Source organism: Pogona vitticeps, chromosome 1 (assembly GCF_051106095.1).
Source record: "Pogona vitticeps strain Pit_001003342236 chromosome 1, PviZW2.1, whole genome shotgun sequence".
NCBI lineage: Eukaryota > Metazoa > Chordata > Lepidosauria > Squamata > Agamidae > Pogona > Pogona vitticeps.
Genome location: NC_135783.1, coordinates 80569744 through 80587241, shown reverse-complemented (window position 1 = coordinate 80587241; position 17498 = coordinate 80569744). Strand labels below are relative to the sequence as shown.

The 17498-nt window shown below is 39.2% G+C and overlaps 1 protein-coding gene across 2 annotated transcripts in view; it reads left to right on the top strand.

Moving 5' to 3' along the window:
- Nucleotides 1–17498, top strand: part of ARFGEF3 (ARFGEF family member 3) — a 97178-nt gene that overhangs the window by 30672 nt on the left and 49008 nt on the right. For both annotated transcript variants that reach the window (XM_020778763.3, XM_020778636.3), the window contains exons 3-7: nt 1082–1163; nt 1822–1953; nt 15949–16017; nt 16730–16852; nt 17183–17225. In XM_020778763.3, coding sequence (XP_020634422.3) covers nt 1082–1163; nt 1822–1953; nt 15949–16017; nt 16730–16852; nt 17183–17225 — 449 coding nt within the window. The remainder of the gene's footprint in view (nt 1–1081; nt 1164–1821; nt 1954–15948; nt 16018–16729; nt 16853–17182; nt 17226–17498) is intronic.

Below are 17498 nucleotides of genomic sequence, written 5' to 3'. Positions count from 1 at the left end.
TTTCAGGGGATATTTTATTTTACAGTCATGTCATCTTCTGGTTGCTACACAATGCTGCACAATGGTGGAGGGCGGGGTTTCACTTAACTGGGGCTTATTTTGGGGGGGTAGGGCTTATACAGTATTACGAGCATCCTGAAAAATCACACTAGGGCTTATTTTCAGGTTAGGTCTTATTTTTGGGGAAACAGGGTACAGTATAAGGTTTGAAATGGCATCGTGCTAGATGAATGCCATGCTAAATAGAAGCAGATGAGGGCGCGGATGAAGAATGGAATCCAAAACCTGTTGTACTTGGCACCAAGATTTCTTCTAATTATCTGGAGCACTGGGCAGGGGCCCCATCCTGTGCACGTGAGGTTTTGGCTATGACTGGAAGCAAGTGGGCAGCAACACTAGCTCTGCTGCACAACCGTGATGCCACACAGTTCAGAGGGAACATTGCTTGGCACCCAAAACTCAGAAGCTCCCACAGATTCCCACAGACACTATTTACTCACGTGTTTAAAAAACTCCACTTTCCAGCCAAAAAAAATGTGCACTTTGCCGTGTAGTTGGATAATTTAAATTTGACTCCTAAACCCGACACACAAAAAAGAGGATTACGACCTGTAGTCAAGCCCTGAGTCAACATTGGATTAACAGATGCTAAGATGAGAACACAGTTTAGCCCACTATAGGTCTAGCCTTGGAAAACCTGGTCATGATGTTGGACAGCTCAACCACAACTGAGAAATTGATAGAAGGTCAAAATATTGTGTGTACTTTCTCCTCAGTTTTTTCTCTCTCTGCAGAACAAATTGGGATATGATTTGCCCCCCAGTTTTAACCATAGTTCTCTCTTACCTGAATTTTTAAAAACCATCTTTGGAACCTCATTTCAAACGTTAGTGTATCCATTCATTGCAATTAAGGGTGAAGGAAGGCATTTGCGCCAAAAAGGGGAGGAAGTGTGTTATTCTGCTGGTTTTGGTTTTGATCTTGTAAAGGAAACAAACTTTGGAACAGAGGGTTTTGTTTCAAGATGCATACATTGTGAATATTGAGCTCTGAAAAATTGTTTTCTCTCTCTCAAAACCAGGGAGAAGTGTCTCCTTCCACTCCAGCTGGCTTTGGAAAGCAAGAATATGAAGTTGGCCCAGCATGCTTTAGCAGGAATGCAGGTATGAGGGGGATACCTAATGTGATTTCTGTTTGCTGTTGTTTCAGGAAGCCTGCCCAAGTTGCAATCCCTGGGTTATGTAGATCATTTTGTCTGAAAGCTGGCTGGAAAGTTTATCCTTCAGTTACATTTACATGCTGAGTATACAGAGCAAATGAGACAAGAGTCCCTCATTGTCCCGTGGAGGTTTTTTAGACAGAACAAAACCCATGTCTTCTGCCTAGGATATGAAGTTATTTCTGAAACATTCCCTGAAGGTGAAGTGAGTTTCTGGGCACTTCTGTGTTCTGTGTGTCTCAGGGCTGGAAAATGACCTTGGTCAGCCTTGACCTAAAAGAAGGAGCATTTATAGCAAGTAAAAATATCCCTCTTTCGTGACAAGTGATGGTTCTTGCTTATGACTGAAAGAGCCCAAGTGTCAGGGTTATATAGATAAGTTTGAAAGTTGTGGTTCAGGTAGTTTCAGTTCATGCATGTATCTTAATTCAAATAAAACATAAGCTCATGTTGATTGAGCCTTCTTGTCCCATCAAAGCCTGGCTCCTGTGATATGGTTTGGAAGTAAGGTAATTTCTTCATAAATATGAAAGCTATAGCAACTCTATGCATGATGTGTATGAGGACACTTTGAAATTAAACAGATCCATATTTCTTTGCAGAAGCTACTGTCTGACGAGAGATTTGTAACCATGGAAACAGACTCTGATGACAAGCAGTTGCTTAATCAGATACTGAATGCAGTCAGAGTGACTCCTTCCCTCCATGAAGACCTGCAGGTAGAAGTGATGAAGGTTAGTGTTTTACAGACGTCAGTACTTACATGATTGCAGGGGAGACTTCCTGTCTGACTCAGATCTGCAGCTGTTCTGAAGTTCCCTGCATCCTTAGTCAGACTTCTCACATCTCAGAACAAAGCCAGGTTTTGCTGTAAATGAACATGGTTTTACCAATTTATATCTGGATCTTGATCACCAGTTCACTGACAAAAGGTGTATAAGATCATCATAGGCATTGTGAACAAAGCCTTGCCGTCTTATTTGTCTGCTATTTGTCTGTCTACCAGGGAGAAACTCCTATATCCATAGAGACTCTTTGCATGATTTTGAACCCCAGTTGTCTCTAGAGTCCTCCTTGTGGCTAATCACTCTACACAGAGAGCAAGGGAAGTAGGGCTGGAGGAGAACAGTGCTATCATATTTGTGTATGTTCCCTTTCATCACATCTAGCCCCTACACCAGGGATGAGCATTTTTCAGAGGGTCAGGGGCTGCAGATGCCCACCCCTTGACCTTTGAAGGCCATACCTGCCTGTGTGCCCCCTTCCACCCACAAATAGATTTTCTATTGTTTTTTTCTTTTACTTTTACTGAAAACGCCCTTTTGTGCTCTCTACTGCACACAAGGAGAAATATCTCACCATGTTTAGGGTTGTTTCTAAGGGATGTGATCAGATGGTGACAAAGGTGCATGTCTGATTGTGCTGGAAAGGGTTGCTTTGCTGGACACAATGTCCCTTAAAGCAACCTTCCCATACGTTAGGGAGTCACTCCAGCCTGGTCACAAATAGTGGAAGCACTGCTGTTGGACCAGAAAAATCCAGCTTGGGATGGATCGGGGCTGGGATGGAGTCATGATCACTGAGAAACAACTCATTCTGGGCAATGCCACAAGCGGTCCAAAATGCAAGCTTTGTGTCTATGTGATCACTCCTTGAGTTGTTCTAAGTGGCTCTAAGTGTCTTCTGGCTTCCAAAAGAGAGTACCAAGCCCCACAAAATTTAGGTGGTGGTGGTGGTCGTAAAAAATGGAGGGAAAATTGTTCCCTGCAGGGACTTTCCTAGAGCCAATTTTTCTTCTTATCCCTCTCCTTCTTCTTCTCCTTCTCCTTCTTCTTCAAGTGGGTTGCTGGTTGGGTCAAGGATACTCAGTGGCCACGCATGGGCCCTTGGGAGCCAATAGCAGCCTGTGGGGTGCACTTTACCCATCCCCTGTAAGCACACTTTGTAGGACCACAGGCCTTCTGTTGACTAAAAATCAGGTGAATCCTTCTTATAATCAAGAACAATTACATGACAAAAAGGTTCATCATGTTGATGCCTAGAGTACAAAGCAAGCTCTTCTATAAACACAGGATTTTACTGTAAACATTTGGGATTTCAAAACGTGCTCACAGTTTCAAACGGCCTTGTACATCTCATTATAACATACCAGTGTAGCCGCTGGATATGTTAGCTTAGAAAGACTAATCTAGAAAGAAAAGAACCACTTAGATCACATACAGTGGTGCCTCGCTTAACGAGTGCCTCACTCAACGATGAATTCGCATAACAATGGCCTTTGCTGGAAATTTTGCCGCCTCACCTAACAATGTTTCCTATGGGGGATTTTTGCATAACAATGTTTGGGACCTTGCTTCACTTAACGATGACAGTTTTAGGTCCCCTGTTTTGCTTAACGTTTTTTTGACAGCCCTGTTTTCGCTATTTTAAAAATATTCTAAAATGTTTAAAAATGTTTAAAATGCTTAGAATCGTTAGTGCACCTAATAAAACCTTTGTTAAAGTAATTTGGCTTCGTTCTGAGTCTTTTTGAATTTTTGGTGATTTTTTTTTCACCATTGAAATGTATTGAATAGGCTCCTATTGGAACGGATTAACCGGTTTTCAGTGCATTCCTATGGGAAATGGTGTTTCGCTTAACGATGTTTTCACATAAAGATGTTTTTAATGGAACCAATTAACATCGTTATGCGAGGCACCACTTGTAGTAGTAATCCACCAAGAGGCAAACCTACAAACCATAGCAGTCTCACTTACGTACAAAGGGTGAGAATCTTGAACTTTAATCTTTCTGAGATTCAAACATGGATTACCTTGCTTTTTAAAAGCTAGTATAATTCTTTCCAGAATCCTTTCATATGATGGGACAATTTTTAACCCTTGCATATTAATATAGGATGAAAGAGTACAGTATTGATATTTATTATTTTTAATATTGTTTGAGAGATGCAAGACATAGATGCATAGTACATTACTTTCAAAGGTGACTTTTTTACCCCTTTCTCCCTCCTGATATTGTTTCCTTACTATCAATTCTGGGCAGAACTTCAAGGCTTCAAGGTACTTGAGACAGAAACACTCCTACTAGCTAGGTGAAAAAACACACACCATCACTTGCATGAAGATCCATTAAATCAAATGCTAAATCAACACTTTTACTGTATAAATCCTCCTAATTTAATAAGTCTGCTGCAATCAGGACTACTACTTGAATTCAGGCCTTAATATTTAAACTACAACAAGATACAGTATAGTCCTTCCTTCCTTCCTTCCTTCCTTCCTACCTACCTACCTACCTACAAGGACCCAATGAATTCAGTAGGGTTTATTCTTAGGTAGCTCTGTATGGGATTATATCTTTTGTTCAACAATGAATGGCTGAAATCCTGTTGGTTAGCATAGTGGTTCTCAAACTGGCGTACCCAGATGTTATTGGACTGTAATTCCCAGAAGCCTTCACCACTTGCTGTGTTGGCCATGATTTCTGGGAGTTGCAGTCCAAGAACATCCGGGGACCCAAGTTTGTGAACCACTGGCTTTTTATAATAAGTTGCACCAGAGTAGGACCATTGAATCAGTGGAGCTTTAGTTAGTCAACTCCTCCACTGATTCAATTGGGCCTACTCTAATTGTGACTTACTTTAGAACAGAAACCTTATCTGTGTGATGATGATGATGATGATGACACTGCTTCTGTCTCCTTATATCTTTTATTACCTCCTAGCTTTCCAAACTTTGGAAATGTCCTTCTGAGTTGGTTTTGGTAAAGTGCAAAAACAACTACAAACATAATGTAAGGGGGGGAAAAACCCAGGCACTGAGTAGACCTGGGTTTAGCTCACAAAAAATCCTGTTCCTAACATTACTGAAGTCCTTAACTATTGCCCGTGTTTCAGGTCAGTTTGATAACTGAGTACGTAGTAATGTTCTCTTCTACGTATTTGTCTGAAATTTCAAAGCCTTTAATTCAGTTGTTGGTCCCAGCTAGAGTGGACTCATTGAATCAATGCAGTTAAAGTAATGTTTACTTACCAAGTTCCTATTGTTTTAGTGGGTCTGTACTAACAAAAACTGACTGAATTTAGGCCTGTGACCTAACTATCTTTTTGTCCCAGAAGTTAGGCAGCATGATAGCTATTATGACTTTTAATGCAACGACTCTAAACAATGATATTGTGTGGCATACAAATCAGTTGTGCTTCAGTCTCAGTACTGATGTGCATTCATCCCTAAGTACTGGTGTGCATCCTATTTTTACATTTTACAAAGTATGCTTTTATTTTTGCTAGTCCCAGGTTTGTTTTATCACATCATATTATAGTGTGGATTTAAAGCCTGTCAGATGAGCAGCTGAGGTGCTTGGTGCCCCTAACAGTGAAAGCATGTTCTGGATATTCCATAGGAGAGATTTCCAACCCCATGATCAGCTGCAAGATATCTGTGTGGAGATTTCCAAGGCACCATTTGGGAACCTACTAATTTTATACAGTATTAGCATTTCCACCATTTTTCCTGATGCAGCTCAACTCACAGTAATGTAGCTGGTAAAGCCTTCTCTGTTATTGTGTGTGTGTGTGTGTGTGTGTGTGTGTGTGTGTGTGTGTGTGTGTGTGTGTGTGTGTGTGTGTGTGTGTGTGTGTGTGTCTCTCTTTAAACCTACTAAATTTTTCTTGCCCATCATGGGGAAAAACTGGCAGCCCCAAGTTACATACAATCTGCAGCATTGATCTGAGTGGGATATTCAGTGTCCTTTTTCCTTGATGTGGCTTAATCCTGCATTCCTCATTGCCCTAGAAAATGTGAGACTGCTAAGAAAGCTGCCACATGCATGAAAGAGGAGAAATGGAAATTGCTAATTAATCCCTGCTCAACAGTTTCCCTGAACGACTGTCAGCAGTGACCTTTTCTACTATTTATGAGACTCTTTTTCTTTACTGTTAATTAAAGTGATAAAGAATCCCTGGGCTGGTGCAGTGAATTTCTCTCACAATATTAATAGATAGTATTCCTCATTTTCACCCTGACTCTGGAAAAACTAATCTTCGTAAATTTTAGCAAATCTTTTCAGTGTCTCATGTGGACATGTTAAAAATAGAAGCTCTTTTATTACAAAAAGAATACACAGTTACACATAAGGGTTTGGGATTCAATAAGGACTGTTAATTCCTGTTTTCACTTGCAGAGCATAGCAGTCTGTCACCTGCTCTGTTTAAAAGGGCATAGTGTTCTTTTAATTGATACCTGGAGCAGATGTGATGTTTTCCAGTTAGCATTGTTTTTCTTATTTTTTCTTTTAGGAAATCTTACATTCCTTTTAATAAATACTGAAAACATAATTAATGTACCAAAAAAAAAAAACAACCCTGATGTTTGGGGGTTTTTCTTCTCAGAATTTTCCATCATATGATAACAAGTTTGCCTTCATCCTTTTCTTGCATGGGACAGTTGTTAGAGTCATGTCAAGGATTTTGAATATGAAGGTTCAAGTCCCCACTGAGTTGCAAAACTCATTAAGGGACCTTGCACTACTTACTGTCTAGCCCTATCCAAGTGTTCCTAAAGTATGTGTGCATGACACTCGAGGGTCACACAAACATACTTTATGTTAGCACCACCCTTCACCATGCAAAATCAACACTCTGAAGCGAGTGTATCTGTTTAAGCAGTCCGTGTGAGCCAGCATACATAGAGAGCTTGCCCAGATATAGTAGTCTTCCTCTCTTCAAATGAGCGGTGTCCTTCATTGCATGTCGAGAACAAATCCTTTATTATGACAGAATGGGGCTGCTCTCAGCATAACCTGTATCACATGGTTGTTTTTATGGTTAAAAGGGCAGTGGCGAGCCATGTAGTTCAGTGGGCATAATCTAGTTGGCTGCTTGAACAACTACAGACTCATCTCAAATATTCCTTTCCTAAACAAGGTTGATTGAGAGGGTAGTAGCTGCAGGCATTCTTGAAATAAACTAATAGTCTGGATCCATTTCTGTCAGGGCTTAGGCTCTGACATGGTACTGAAATACTTGTCAAGCTGCAAGACAATATTCTAAGGGAGGCAGACGGAGGAGTGTGACCCTGCTGGTTGTTTTGGATCTTTCTGTGGCCTTTGATACCATTAATCATGGCATCCTTCTGAGACACCTATTGAGCTTTGAGATCAGGAACTCCATATTTTGGTGGTTCTGGCAGATCCCAGATGATACAGCTTGGAGATGCTGTTGAGACCTCTGTTATAGGGTCCCACAGGGGTCTCCCCAATGCTCTTTACTATTTATATGAAGCAACTGGGAGAAGTCATATGGTGATTTGGAGTTTGCTGTCACCAGTATGCTGGTCCTTGAATGCTGCCTATCTTCAGTAATCGACTGGACGAGGACCAATAAACTAAGATGGAGGTGATACTGTTAGGAGAATTGTTGAACGAGTTAGAGGGAAATTTACCTGGCCTCAATGAGATTACACTCCCCCAAGGATTGGGTTCACAGCTTGGGAATGCTGTTGGACCCAGCTCTCTCTAAGGAGCTGCTGTGACCAGCTTCGGTTGATTGCCCAGCTGTGCCCCTACCTGGATAAGAAATGCCCGGCAACAGGATTCACACACACAATCTCTAAAATAGATGATTGCAACACTCTCTTTGTAGGGCTGTCCTTGAAAACAGTACAGAAGCTTCAGCAGGTCCAAAATGTGGTGGCCAGACTGACCACAGGGACTAGTAAATTTAATCACATATCCCCAGTCTTGTGCACCTTCATTGGCTCCCTGTTAGTTTCTGTGCTCAGTTCCAGGTGCTGGTTGTGACCTATAAATCCCTTAATTGTTTAGGACTTTGATATTTTTCAGAACCTCTCTTCCAGAAATCAGCTATCTGTCTCACCTGATCCTCTCAATCCGTGCTGCTAAAAGTTGCTACACCAAGGGAAGCCAAAAAAGTGAATATGAAGAATCACCTTTTTGGTTATGACTCCTAGTCTCTGGAATAAAATGCCAACAGAGATATACCCAGATCTTTTCCCTCCTTGCATTTAAAAAGATTATAAATATTGGATTATTTAAAGCTGCCTTTATCTACTGAATCTCCTGAGTATGGTCAATAAATTTGTGATTTTGTTGATGTTTTAATAAATTTTATTTGTTTTATATTATTTTAGAATTTTCATAGTGTTATTAATAATTTACGATTACAATTATCATCTGTTTTATTGCCATAGTTCTTGTATTTGTATTTTTTGTTATTATGGTGTATTGAGGGTTTGTGAGTTTTTAATCCTGTGTAAACTACCCGATGTAGAGGTTGTACTAATTCAAATAAATAAATATACTGCACTAAGCAACAGGATTTTAGCCACTGAATTCAGTGAGGCTTATTTCTAAGTATACATAAGGCGGCAGTCTAAATGATATTTGGAACAGGTTCCATACTCACTTTATATATGAAGTACATATGCAGGTTATTGCCTATTGTAACGAACAGCAGTAAAAGCAGGGGTTGTAGGTGACATTTTATTAAGCTGTCCAAAAGCTTCTACTAGTGATAAATTAAACTTAAACTCATGCAGCTCCTACTTTACTTTGTTTTTTGTTTTGTTTTGCTTTTGTGGAGTTACAAAAGCTAACAAGGTTCAGGATATTAAATTGTATCCCATGGTGATTTTGTTTTACCCAAAGTCAAACTGACTGATTTCAATGAGATTTCTTCCCTATCTTCCTTTCTGGACATAAAACACCACACTCACACCTAGAGAGAATGTACAGCATTAAAAATAGGGCATTTTTCTTACACTGTAATTCAAATTTTTCTTTCAAGCAAGAGATAAACACCAACAGACACTGAGTACAGTATTTGAAGAGAGGTAGCTGTGTTCTGAAAAATGCATGCCTTCATTCAGTATATGTGACTGATCATTTAACAAAGTTAAATCTTGAAAGGGATCATTTTAAAATTACTGTACTTCTCATTGAGAAGCAAGTTGCACTGAAGCTTCATCTTTAAAAAGTCTGTATAAACTGCACTGCTTTGTATACAACATTTTTCAGGTACTTAACATATACAATGATTGGTTTTATTATGGAGAATAATAGTATTTTCTTTGTTCATAAAAGCAGGAATTCATCATAGCAACAATAAAAAGTGGTTGGTAAACTAAGACAGCAGGTAGGTGGGACATCTTGACAATGTGGACAAGGGAATATGATGATCTATGCCAATTTGCACACAGGTGCTTACTTATTAAAAGAAAATCTAGGACAGAGTTCACTTGTGCCACTGAAAATGCATTTTGGGGACTTATATACTGCAAGTTGAGAGATATAATAAAAAAAATAGTAATGTACCTTTAGGATGCAGTTGGAAGCCAGTGAAGTTCCTTAAGTAGCTTATTTTATGTTCTTTGCGGGATGGACCTGTTACCAATCTTACCACCACATCCGGTACCCAATGAACACATTTCAAAGGGAATCCCTTGAAGTAATACTTTCCACTATCTAGGATACCAGGGTGTAAATGTCAATGTTGAGGTGGTGATTTCCCAGGAGAGAATGCCACTGACACACTAATTAAAGCTTAAAACAGTGAAGCTCACCAAGGCTTCTAGGGGCGCAACTTGGTCTATAATTACCTGAGGCTAGGCTTTTTTCACAGGCTCAGTTTTTACCTATATGTGTCCTTGGCTTGACAGGTTTTCCAGTTAAAGCAGTCCATTTTCCCCCAGATGGGCCTGATAAGTGTCTCCTTTAGGGTTTTGGGAAACTGACCCTCAAGGAGAGACACATTGATGATAGAGGTGGTCCATTCCTTAGTTATTGGTCTGGTAGCTTTTAAAAGCCAGGCTGGGCAAAGATTTAGGAAGGTTGCGGTGACCCTGCAGCAATCTAACACCTTATCAACCTCAGATGATGAAACAAGCTGAAATTGATGTAATATAACCTGAAAAGCTGGTGCAGTGGATATCTCAACCTGATCTACTGCCTAGTGGTCTAGGTCCCGGGGAATGACCTCCATTTTGTATTTTAAAAATGCTGCAAACTGTTCACAGGTGAGACTATTGGAGGGAGGACCAATGGGTCCCATCTCCACATGGGTGGGGGGAGCCACTGAGAGACTGAATTTTATCAGGTGGGGGTCCGACCATGACAGGGGGACAGGCACCAGGTCAGTCATCCTCTGGCCACCTTGTTCTTGCCCTGTTGGAAAAAAAAACAGTTCAGTGTGTGGCCCGCCACATGGGTGGAGCTCTTGACAAATTGGGACATGTCAAAGGAACTGTGGTTTCCAAGAACTCATGAGCTGGTCCAGAAACATCAGTCTTAGCATGGATGTTGAAGTCACCCAGAATCAGGAGTCTGGGGGACCTCAACAGTGCTACCGAGATGAAGTCCAACAGCTCTGGAAAGGAGAGTGCTGGTTCACAGGGAACATGGTAAACCAGCACATCCCAAGTCCATCCCTTGCCCTCAATGACATGTGGAGGGCCTCCGGCCTTGGAATCACCAAGGCCTGACAGACTCTAAGATGTTTTTGTAAACAATGGCTACTGCCTGCCTGTCCCTCCATTCTCCCCTGATATTGGATGGAGTAAACATTAAGGACAGGGCCACACACTCTTCTGTGCCCACCCAGGTTTCAGTGATGCAAGCTAGATCTGCCTCTTCATCCAGGAAGTAAGTGGGCTTTATTCTGGGTAGATCTGGCATTTAGCAACATCAGAGGGAGAGTGGAAGGCTGGCTAAGCTGGTTACCTCATACCTGAGAGATTGAAAAAGAGCTAGAATGGGGTACAGCTTTAAGACAACATTCTACTTTCCTTACATTGATGCAACTCTGAACACAAAGTTGTTGCCATTAAAGGAAGACTCTTAAATAATTTATCAGGATCTTGTTTCATTGTTACTATTGTTGCTGTGCATAAAAAGACATTTTGTTTGGCCACATGATTGAGTTCTGCCTTAACCCAACAAATTTATGTATTCTTTGGTTGTTCAGGGTTTTTCGGGCTCTTTGGCCGTGTTCTGAAGGTTGTTCTTCCTGACGTTTCGCCAGGCTCTGTGGCCGGCATCTTCAGAGGACAGCAACCTGTACTCTGGTGTAGTTGGCTTGGGAGGAAGAACAACCTTCAGAACATGGCCAAAGAGCCCGAAAAACCCAGAACAACCATTAGATCCCGGCTGTGAAAGTCTTCGCGAATATATTATGTATTCTTTCATTAGAGAACATTCAACATGTCACATGCTTTATAATTATTGCACTCCTGATATAAGACTGTTCTGATGCTTGAAGCATTGATCACTCTGAGTAATAGTTTCCAATGAAGGTAGAACCTTTTTACAGCTCTACTGATTAATAAGAAATCCCTCTGTTCATTCTCTTCATAATTAAATATGCCATGCTTTATACATTGAGAAAGGAGCACATAATCCATCCGTGTCTATTAATGTTCCATATCACTGAACCATATGTACTGATATCTGAAGATAACTGGGAGTAGTTGTTTGAACTGAGATAAATTACTATATATAGGCTGGAAAGAATAGAGTCAATAAAATTTGACACATGGGGAAAGAAGGAAAAAGCATTTCTTTTTGGCCCATAGCCAAACAGAGCCCTGTTTAAAAAGCGCTTGCTTCTCGTCTTTTGGGGAGAAAGAGGAGAAAGGAATAATACCTAAGCATCAGGTAACATACTTCACTATGGAATAGATTGCATCATCATCATCATCATCATCATCATCATCATCATCATCATCATCATCATCATCATCATCATCATCATCATCATAGCAGCAGCAGCAGCAACTTTTTAGTCAGTTCTGACTTATAACTTTCCAGGGTTTTTTAGATAGAGAATACTCAGGAGTGGTGTATCATTTCCTTCTTGTGGGGGCACCCTGAGACTGTGCAGTTTTTAGTTTCAGGGTTTTTTTCATATTCATTTGCAACACGGAATTGCGTTTCTTTCCCCCACACCTGCAGGAGCCACACACTGGTCTGATGTTTTAAAGGCCTTGTAATCTAGTGCTGGTTGCCCATCAAACCAATTCAATGCTATTCCACCTGGAAATATATATATATATATATATATTAAATTGAAAACTTCTTGGGTTAAATAGTTTCAGGTGCCGTGTGGTTTCCTGCCCCCAGACCACCCAATCCTTGCATGTGGATGCATGAATTCCCTCAGATAGCATACCATACCATACCTCAGAGCAACCCTGTTTAGGGCAATTCACCCTGGGACAATAGGATTCGCTAGTTGTACCCTAAGTGGTGTAGACGGTTCTTGTTCCTTGTTCACTAGAAAATGGCTCTCCTCATATGAGGTCCTGTTATTTACTAGTTGGCCTTTTCACAGAGAAGTGTACATCAGCTGTGGTAGTTGTGAAAGAGCTGTCCAATGTTTCCCTCTGAGGTTACTGTAAACAGCTATTTTACCCAGGCAAGTGAATGTTCAGGTTCACAAATAGAGAATATCAATATATAAAAAGGGCTTTCCTGAAATCTGAAAAAGCATTAACCCTTACAATTTTGATTAGTAGATGTAAAATTTGTGATATTAGAAAAATATGGCCTGTATGTTCCTTCTGTTCTTATATAATTTAAGATTATTATTTTTTGGCATTCATTTTTAAATATTGTGCATTATGCAGGATAAAAATGGCAGTTTTAGGATTCTGTAAAAAGTCCACAGTCAAAAACTGTTCCAAAATCTTCCTTTACCCAGTCCTGGGAGAAATTGTTTTTATAGAGAAAATATCTTCTGTAGTCTTTGTTCATTTACTTGCTAACCTCATCAAGATAATATCATCCATATTCTTGGAAACTAAGGAAGAAAATCACATTTCTTCTTTCAAGACAGGAAACTCTAATTAATGAGAACAGCTTTCACCATAGTATTTGCAAGATAAGATTGTATCTAATCTTGTTTGCCTTTGTAACATATTATTACTAAATATAACAGTATGTTCTTTTTCTATAAGAAAATATTCTTTTTCATGTTCTGCTCTTGTCTCCATGGTGCTATTTGTGTTCTTAGTGCCCTCTGGGAGAGGGGCCTCTAATGGGGTATCTTATCTTTTTTTAAAAAGGAAGATTTCTATTGTGTAGGATGGGATTTTATTTTTATTAGCACAGACATTCTGAAATGGCCTTCCTAAAGAGACCTGAAGGCAATTTTCTTGTTTAAGTGTATAGTTTAAACCTTTTTATTTAGTCATGGATTTTAATGTTACATTCTTGGGAATCTGTTATTCACAGACAAAAAGACTATTTAACCTACTAGTATTTTGCCTGTTGCCATCTACCTAATTTATGCATGTTTATTTGTTGCTGTACCTTTGCTTATACAGCTTTTTTGACTAAAGGTTTAATTTTAAAATCCTATAATGAATAATCATTAAATAGCAGGTGGCCATCTCCAACTCAGACACTGCCATAAATCCCTAGCACATTCCTATCATTGTCATAATGTAGTTTTATGTTAGAAAACTGAAGCATATGACAAATATTTTTAAATTAGGGTTTCACTTAGCAATGCATGTAGTGACTCCAAATTCTTGTAATAATCCCAGAGTCAAAATAGTCACAGTGATGTCCAAGGTCTGGTAGGAGAGGAATAAGAAAAAGATTATCTTTGGCCATCTTGAGGTAAATAATTGTAGACCAACATCTCTAAGCAAGTCCATGGTATACATAATGCTTAGAACTTTCTGTTTGGAGATCTTAGAAATACAGTGTACAAATTTTGCATGATTTTTACAGAAGCTGGTGTAAAGTGGACAGAACTCTAGTGCTCAGGTGGCCGCCGAAGGAGACAGGAATAATATTCAGAATACCCGTTGCTGGGTATTTTTAAGACCCATCTCAAAACTTGGATGTTCAAGCAGGCTTTCCCTCCAGATAACTCTTAACCTTTTCTTCCTTAATTTACTTTTTGTTATATTGGCATCTTGAAAATATGTCTACTGGTTATTGTTGGCTGCTTATTGTTATTGTGCATAGTGTATTGGTTTTTTGTTATATGTACATTTTATTGTGTTTATATGTTTGGAAGCTGCCTAGAGTGGTCATTTTGAACAGATAGGCGGGGTATAAAAGCAATCAATCAATCAATCAATCAATCAATCAATCAATCAATCAATCAATCAATCAATCAATATAAGATGTGTAACATCTACCCATTTTTAATATTCATGTGGTTTCCCTGAATTACTCAGGTTGCACTGGGAAAACGCTGAGAATTGTTAAATGTATTACTGAGAAAGCCCTGAAACTATAATATAAAATAGTCAATATGATATAGACAAATGAAAATAATATCAATAAGACATTAAAATAAAATAAAATAACTCCAATGTGATGAGCTATACCAGTTTGAAGCTCTTTGGTTTCTATTTATTTGTTCAGCAGAACAAAGTGAAGATGAAAGGAAAAAGCTCCAACTATCCAAGGCAATATACAAAATAATCAATGTGGTTACTTTACTAAAACTAGAACAAATATAGTAATAACAATGCATTAATAGCTAATGTTATGTTCTGCTGAACAGTAGTATTACATTGATTAAAATGCCTTGATTAGTCAATGCAGGGGATGATGGTAATGGTATGCTCAGTTACAGTATCATTTTTGTTGTATAAGTAATAGTCAATTTTCATAAGGTTTTAATGTAGTCATACTTGTTAAAAATGAAGGGGAAAAAACTAATCCCAAACTATTCTTTAAAACATTACCACATTGAAAACATTTGTATTCTCCAATCTTAATACGAGGTAGATATATGTAGATATACTGTATGCAGTTTTAGTAGATATATTTAATTATAAGTCAGTACAGCTAGCTTCCTTCCGACTACTATAAATCTCCTCCATCCATTAACCCAAGGATCTCTAAAGCCTTTGAAAAGGCAAGTCCCATATAAACATGACCCAGCAAGGTCTTGGGCTTATTTCAGGCACACTATAGTAATCAAAAGTTATTATGCAGTTTTTCTCCCTCTCCCTCCTTAAAAGAGCATTTATGTATGTGTATGGTACAAAAAGAGGGGAAGTTGCACATAGCACTATGAACCCACATTTTAACAATGAAATATGTTGACATTTGGACAGCTTGCTAGATGCCATGTTGGAATCAAGGCAGTTGCACAATAAAAGCCTCATCTGGAAGCCCCTGCACATTCTTGGCTGGCGTTCCCAGTCTCCCTTACCTGAGTTAGATGTGGTTTGAGAAGGCCACGGTTCCGCGTACTGTGCCATAACTTGTGCAGTTTGGCTCACATAGTATTGTCCACTGGTTATAAGGCAGAATTTGTAACGTGAGTTTTGAGACATCCCGTTTTTAGACTTTTGAGTAGTCAGGAATAATGCCAGATTTCAGCTTGCAAATATATCAGACAAAAACCAAAGACAAAAATGTTGTGGCACCTTAGAGACTAATGGTGATGTTTAATCTGAACTTTTGTTGTTCAAGTCCATGTCCTCAGAAATTAGAGCAAGATTATATGATAGACACATATAATCTGTATATTTCTGTAAATATTTATGTTTTGTAAATAGTTGTTTGAATGAAAACAGAGGCTTAATTTGCAAGTCTGGTTGGCTAAAGTTTCCAAGAAAATCCTTTTCTAAGGAAATCCTCTTCTGGGAGGAAAATAACATAAAGGGTTAGTAACAGGAAGTACCGGTACTCATTCCCATTAATGTCTAGCTTGACACTAAAGCTTTTGTTCATTACTTTGCAGGTCCTGCTTTGTATAACATTCACTCCAACATTTGAGCTAAATGGAAGTTCCATACTTAAGATTGCTGAGGTGAGTACCTTTTTTTTCCTCTGGAAGTTACACCTGGGTTATTTAATAAAAATAATCAAAGTGCTGTCCAATAGAACATATCTTTTTAACAGTTCAGTTGAAATTTGAAATTTGGCCATTGTGATCTGCTTTCACATCTATAAACAAAACATTCAAGGAAGAGCATCCATTTATTTATCAGGCCCTTGACTTCTCCCTTCATTTCTCTGTTTTTCTTTAATGCTTTTTTCTCTTTTCTGCACCTGGTACTGATTCCCTTGCAGGCAGAAGCTGCAGAGGGGGTAGTGTTTCCCCACTCCTCACACACACTCTTAGGCAGTTCATGAGGACAATGAAGATCCAGTGAGCACCTATGGATCTCTGAAAAAGTTTTGCTAACATTTTATTGGCTAGATCAAATTTTAATGGTGGTTGTACTTTTATTTGTTGTCACAAATGTTACAGCCTCGTCACAAGTGTTCAGGACCTATATGTCAATGAAGCAAGGAAACCTCGTCCATTAAAATGGGGGTGGGGATGTGAACACAAACAAGTAGTGTAGTCAGTTAGGTTAAACATCTAGTCCTTTTCTTTGGCGTAGTGTTGTGGCATAAAGGACATTGCATGCTCATTCAAAATGCTCTGTCTATAATAGGGCTGTACATTTCTTATGTTCTTACCGTACAATCGATACGAACGCCATGCTGCTGTCATTTCTCCCTCCCTCCCTCAGGTTTGCATTGAAACCTATGTGTCCAGTTATCATCAGCGGAGTATTAATACAGCTGTGCGAGCAACCCTTAGCCAGATGTTGAGTGATTTGACTGTACAGTTACGGCAAAGGCAAGAGAATACGGTGAGTTTGATGTTATCAGTAGATAAGATCAGTGTTTCCTGCTTCTGCTGCCCATACAGTATTTTATTTTAAAATGGCCTAAAGTTTCAAGAGCCATGATTTAAAACAGCCCATTAAAGCCTTCCTCCAAACTAAGGTGAGCTTTAATAGGCTTGAAAATTCTTCCCTAATTTAGGCGTCATCTAAACCAGTGGAGAACATTGACTTTTATGATTTCCATCCCAAGATGCACTTCCAGAATTGCTAGTATGTGTATAATCTGGCCTCAGTAAATATTGCTGTTTTCCTTCTATCCATGCTAATGACAATGCATTTATCTTTTCTCAATAGATAATTGAGAGCCAAGGAGTTCTTCAGGGGATCAAGAGCCCAGGTATCTTTTAATTACTTTATCCCTTACTTAAACGCTGATCGATTCCTCCATCCTTCAAGTTTTTTTTCTCATACTTATGCAAAACAGTCAGGCATTTTAAATTTTCTGTTCATGAGCATTACCTTACTTTTTTCAGCCATCATGACAGTCTTTCAGAGTGAATGGTGTTTCCTTTTGTTCCCATAACACTGCCAACCTTTATCTTATACTACTTTCCAATGTGTACTGCTTCCAAATCTATAGTGCATGTAATTTCTAGCATTGTGTAACCAG